Genomic DNA, 6,000 nt, shown 5'->3' with positions numbered 1-6,000 from the left:
TTTCACGTTTAGGCAAACCTCCCTCCGTTCCCTCTCATTTCCAGTCACTGTACCCCGCTTCTGCACGCCGCTCCCTCACAACGCAGTCTCAACCTTCTGACGACGTCGCCGCCGCCGCTTCCTCCCTGTCACACTCTCTCGCCTCTCGAGCAATCAGAGTTACTTATTTCTGGTGTTTTTTCTCTTCTTCTCAGAAACAGAATCGGTGGTTCAGCCCCTTACCTGCGTCGTTGGTGAGATCGCATCCTCCTCTCATCTAGCGCCGCTCATTTTTTAGATCCCCAAGGTTTTGATTCTTGTTTTGTTTTTCATTTTATTTCGTTGATTTATGTTGTTTATTCTGTTCTCACACGAAGAAGTAAAGCAAAAGGAGGATAATCTTCTTGTTGATTTCCTTTTCAACCAATGTTAAATCAATCCAAACGAAAACGTAAAACTAAAAATGTATACATCATGGATTAGTAAAATGCAGATTGAATTACAAAAATTTATTCTTATCCAAATCAATAAATAAAAGGGAACAAAAAAGTTCAAGAAGATTACAAATCAAAAAAGAAAGCACATCTGCATGTAGTTTGCTTTGGCTAGTGAAAAAAACTAGTTGGAATCGAAAAGCTGTATTGAAAATATTGTTTCAGTTAAAATAGAACAGCAAAATACCGAAAATAATGCAGGGTAGTTGGAGGCAAAATATTGTAGCATATACCAAAAAGAAAATCATAAGTAGGAAAGAACATCAGATAATGCAAGCGATTCTCTGAAAGTGTTATTGGAGAGCATGTAGAGATTTTCAGGATCGGACTTGAAAGCCCTGCTCCTAAACCCCTCAGGGGAGCTAGAACAAAAACCACAACATACAAAGGAAAATTTTCTTAGGCGTTTCCTCCCTACACCGTTCACTTTCTTGTTTCTACAAGATTTTAAAAGGATCCACCGGACACAAGGAATGACTAGACCTTGAGTTAGCTTGTTGAGTTTGCTTGAATATTGAAAACATTATTGATGCATATGAACTGCCGTGAGAAGGGGTAAATTAATCAAAAGGGATCTCCTAAAGGGTTTAATTGGAAACATGTTTTTTTTTATATTATTAATTTATTTTGTTTTTTTCTAACAGCATTTTGTCATTTTCTTTATTTCCATCCGGAGNCATGCTAATTATATTCAGGGGTTCCAGACAGGGTTTATGTTTTTATTTTATTTCTGCAGACTGAGAAGGTTAGAATATTGCTGCAGCATGTGTAGGTGTTGTCTATAGATCAGAGGCCATTAGGATCACCACCATGGCGAACAGACGGTGTTTACAAGTACTAACTCGTCATGCCTCGGCCATCTTTTCCACCAAGCCATATATCCACTCCCTGAAGATCGCACCTTCCTTCCTTTCCCAGAATTTTCGTACACATGCTTCTGTACCAAACTGTCTATTTGCTAAAATCGATCCTTCTTTGTGTACCAACTGGTCACATTCCCGATATCTCTCGTCTGATAGTCAGAATGGCAATGAAGATGATGATACTGAAGAAGATGATGATGAAGATGACGAGGATTATGATAGTGGTGAGGATGATGATATTTCAGTGCCGAGTAGGGGTATGCAAAAGGAGTATACAAAGGAGGAGAAGGAGGCAGAAGCAGCTGCTATTGGATATAAAGTAGTTGGGCCAATTGATCGATCTAGTGAGGTTTTCAAGCCTTATGAACCTGTTTTTGCTGTCGTTCAGGTTCAAACTGTTGCATGTATTAATGAGTTTTATGAATTAGTAGTTGGTCTGTTATCATTTATCCACTCTTTTCTTTTGGTGGCTCTTGTAGATTGGCTCACACCAATTCAAGGTTAGCAACGGAGATAGTATTTTTACTGAGAGATTAAAATTCTGCGATGTGAATGACAAGGTTTGCAATTCCTATACCATTGTATGTTGTGGAATTTTTAGATGTAGATCATCCTTTTTTGATTCATACCCTAGCTTTTGGCCATGTTTCCACATGGTGTCCTACTCCCAATCTTTTGATATTTGCGGTCTAACCGAACTAATAATGCTGCATCTCTAAATGGTCTTATAGTGTGTTTGGAATAATGAATGCTTTTTAAACAAATTATTTTTCTTCAAGTACCTTCGGAAAAATTAATAATTTCAAGTTTATGGTATTACTATGTTGTTTTGATTGGTACAAAGATTCGATGTAGGCATTAATTTGGTGGAGCAGTTTTCGGATTTAATAAGTACAGGAGAGCTCCTTTGTTTGTATTAGAAGAGCGCCTAAACACCAACTGTTTTACATACATAAGAAGTTGCACTTTTCTGCTCTTCATAGATGTGGCCAAAATATGTATTTTATTTAATACGAAGGATCGGTTCAGGCTAACTAAACAAGGAAAACGTAAATATTTTTCGTTTGGTAGCTTTTATTCACGTTCATATTGTTGCTCACTTGTGAGATACTTCATTAGAGGACCCCTTTTTCCTTGACAAACTTGAATACTGTTCTGTAATGTTTGCTTTATACCTTGCCTACTTAAGGATTTTGATCATCTGTGTAGAACTTCCGTACTGTCATTGGCTTGTTATTCTTTTCTACATTTCATCTTGAGTAAACTTTAATGATTATTCTTTTATGAATTTATCTTTTGCAGTTGATATTGAATAGGGTTCTTTTGCTTGGCTCAAGTAGACAAACGATTGTCGGTAGGCCTACAGTACCAAGTGCAGTTGTTCAAGCAGTTGTTGAGGAACATGTAAGATTGACAGCTAAACTACTTACTCACATTTTCTTGCTAGTGCACTATAGTATAAGAAGAAAATTTTGTTGTGTTTTTACTGATGCTACCCTGTGGTCTCTTACATTTCATTTTCGAAGGACTAATTTTGTTGTTCTTCGTGCGCTTTAGAAAATATGCTTCTACTCTTATCTGCATTTGGGAATCTATATATTAAATGGATTCAAAGCATAGCTCAACTAGTTAAGATATATGTGTTAAGCCAAAAGATCAGGAATTTGAATCCTTGTCGGCACATATAAAACTAAAAATAGGATGTCTTCTACTTCCGATGTGAATGTAAATCTTTCATTTCCTCGCTCTCTTGTTTTCAAATTTGTGTTCCAATTTGTTAGAACTGAATGATCGTTCCTCCTTTTCAAAGGCATTGGATGCAAAAGTAATCATCTTCAAGAAAAAAAGAAGGAAGAATTACCGTCGAACCAAAGGACATCGCCAGGTATATATATCCAGACTATCCAATTCGAATAAAAGAGTTTCGTTTTCAAGTCATCTGATGGCCTGTTTCTGCAATATTTTGTATCACAGGAATTAACGAAGTTGAGGATCATCGATATCGAAGGCATCGACAAACCAGAAATCATCGAAAAGTCTTCAAAAGTAGCTGGTAAGAATCCAAAACAAGTTTCAGTAGCTGCTTAGTAGAGAAGGCTGCATGATTCTAACTAGCTAGCTTGAATTACTTGATACCTTAAAAGATTGAGTCATATGCTCCCCAACTAGACATGTTTTGTAGGATGGCCGGCCACCATGCTTAGATACCCATTCCATTTCTTTCTTCCTTTTCCTGCTAGTTTTCCCCTAAAATGTGATGTCTTCTATTTAAAAATAAATTTGAATTTGCTCATGAGAATTGCTGTCATTCATTTGAGAAGAGATTGAAATTGCAATGACTATGTATTGTATGGTTGATCTTGATTTTCCTGTACTGAGATTTGGTATATTCATATTTGTTGGGAGATTGCTTGCTGGATCATACATTCAATGCCATATGGTTTCTTTTTTTTATTAAAATTTGCACAAGGATCTCTGAGATGAACCAAGTTGCCTATCAACTTATCTCTTCATCAGCATCTTCTCCCCTTCTCATGTTTTTTTTTAGTTCATCTCGCCCGTGATCGGTTGGCCAGCGTCATTAACCTCGGTTAATCGATGGATGGAAATTGACATGTCGGGATCAACAATAGTTTGTTTCTAAAACTGATGTCGCTGGTCGGCTAGCGTCGTATTCAAAGTTTTCAAATACGAAAGATTTGATAAATGTGCGCTTATGTTTGTATCTATTGTTTCTATCGTGTTGCATAACCCAAAGATGCGAAAAACCTTTTCTTGATGGTTGGCGTAAAAACTCTTGCATCAAAATATTGATAGATGAAACAAAAAATGAAAATCAACCGAAATTAAATATTATTTTAAATAGTTAGGTAAGTAATTAATAATTTGTAGGTCACATTATTCTCAGTTTCTTTTAACATTCAACTAAATTCCTAAAAATATATAGATAGAGTTAAGGATTTAGATACCGAACATTTAATTTTTAATTTAGCTGAAAAACAACCTAAATAAAAATTAAAAAAAAAAGAAAAAAGTAAAATCCCAATTTCAAATTTGATGAAACAAATATTATTTTAGGAAATTTAGAAAACTTAACTAAAATTACTAAAATAAATAATATTAAATATTAAATTAAATAAATTAACCCTATTTAAAAATTTAATTAATACTCTTAAAACTTCTAAAATAAAATAAAATAAAAAATTAGGATATAGTTTAAAAACTATATATATATATTTTACGGTATAAAACTGTTAAATATTTTATTTCAAAAATACCCTTAAACTTTTAAAAGGGTTTCAAAAATAGCATTTAACTTTTAAAAATATTTAAAAAATATCATTGAATTGGTAATTTAAAAAAATACTCATGAACTTTAAAAAAGTAACATTAAAAAGTTTAGAGATAATCTATCTTCATAGTTTTGTTCATGACGATAAAATTGTAATTTTTAAAATTTCATAGATATTTTTTTAAGATAATATTAGTGGCAATGGTATTTTTTAAATTTTTTTAAAAAGTTAAAAAATTACTCTCTTTAAAAATGTGATTTTAAACAGTTAATTATTGCTTAATTAGGGCAGATAAGCCAAAACTACATCAAAATTTGGCACGTAATTCAATAAAGTGACCACGTGGATATAAAAGTAATTCTACAAACAATCTGAAATTAAAATAAAATACACATAATTTAAATATTTTTAACTCAAATATTAATTTTGTAACATTAAAAGAATAATTAAATTTATATGTCTTATTTCCCCCCCCCCCCCNTGATCGGTTGGCCAGCGTCATTAACCTCGGTTAATCGATGGATGGAAATTGACATGTCGGGATCAACAATAGTTTGTTTCTAAAACTGATGTCGCTGGTCGGCTAGCGTCGTATTCAAAGTTTTCAAATACGAAAGATTTGATAAATGTGCGCTTATGTTTGTATCTATTGTTTCTATCGTGTTGCATAACCCAAAGATGCGAAAAACCTTTTCTTGATGGTTGGCGTAAAAACTCTTGCATCAAAATATTGATAGATGAAACAAAAAATGAAAATCAACCGAAATTAAATATTATTTTAAATAGTTAGGTAAGTAATTAATAATTTGTAGGTCACATTATTCTCAGTTTCTTTTAACATTCAACTAAATTCCTAAAAATATATAGATAGAGTTAAGGATTTAGATACCGAACATTTAATTTTTAATTTAGCTGAAAAACAACCTAAATAAAAATTAAAAAAAAAAGAAAAANATAGAATAAATAAATTAAAATAAATAAATATAAAACAAATTAGACTCAAATTTAATTTAGTCCTCCAAATTTTAAATAAAAAAAATCTCATTATCAATATTTAATATATAAAAATGATAGTTTTAAATAAATTTTATCTCTTAATTCAAATTAAATTAACAATTTTTTAATTATAAACGCTAAATTATTATGTACTTAGTATTAATAAAAATAAAAATAATAGCTCTATATTTTTTTTATTAATTTTTTATTTAATATAAAATGAAAAAGATAAGCATAAAATTACAATTATAGCGTTAATAATTGGACCGAACATTATTAATTATTTATTTATTATTTTCTTATTTTTTTTGAATATATAGATAAGTACAGAACCAGCATGGGTAAATGGTGTGGGTCCACTACCCAATGGACACC

The 6,000-nt window shown here is 32.0% G+C and overlaps 1 protein-coding gene across 4 annotated transcripts; it reads left to right on the top strand.

Moving 5' to 3' along the window:
* On the top strand, positions 1-3,753 carry LOC111804809 (50S ribosomal protein L21, mitochondrial-like). 4 transcript variants are annotated; one of them, XM_023689607.1, is made up of 6 exons: positions 1-233; positions 1,237-1,724; positions 1,816-1,896; positions 2,639-2,740; positions 3,147-3,221; positions 3,311-3,753. In XM_023689607.1, the coding sequence occupies exons 2-6, from the start codon at positions 1,284-1,286 to the stop codon at positions 3,422-3,424; spliced, it is 813 nt and encodes a 270-aa protein (XP_023545375.1). In that variant the 5' UTR covers positions 1-233; positions 1,237-1,283; the 3' UTR covers positions 3,425-3,753. The 4 variants fall into 4 exon arrangements, with proteins under 4 accessions (XP_023545375.1, XP_023545374.1, XP_023545373.1 ...); XM_023689606.1 differs by having other exon boundaries at positions 1,210-1,724; XM_023689605.1 differs by having other exon boundaries at positions 1-286.
* The last annotated feature ends 2,247 nt before the right edge of the window (positions 3,754-6,000 follow it).

Source organism: Cucurbita pepo, chromosome LG11 (genome assembly GCF_002806865.2).
Source record: "Cucurbita pepo subsp. pepo cultivar mu-cu-16 chromosome LG11, ASM280686v2, whole genome shotgun sequence".
Taxonomy (NCBI): Eukaryota; Viridiplantae; Streptophyta; class Magnoliopsida; order Cucurbitales; family Cucurbitaceae; genus Cucurbita; species Cucurbita pepo.
This window is presented reverse-complemented; position numbering and strand designations above follow the sequence as displayed.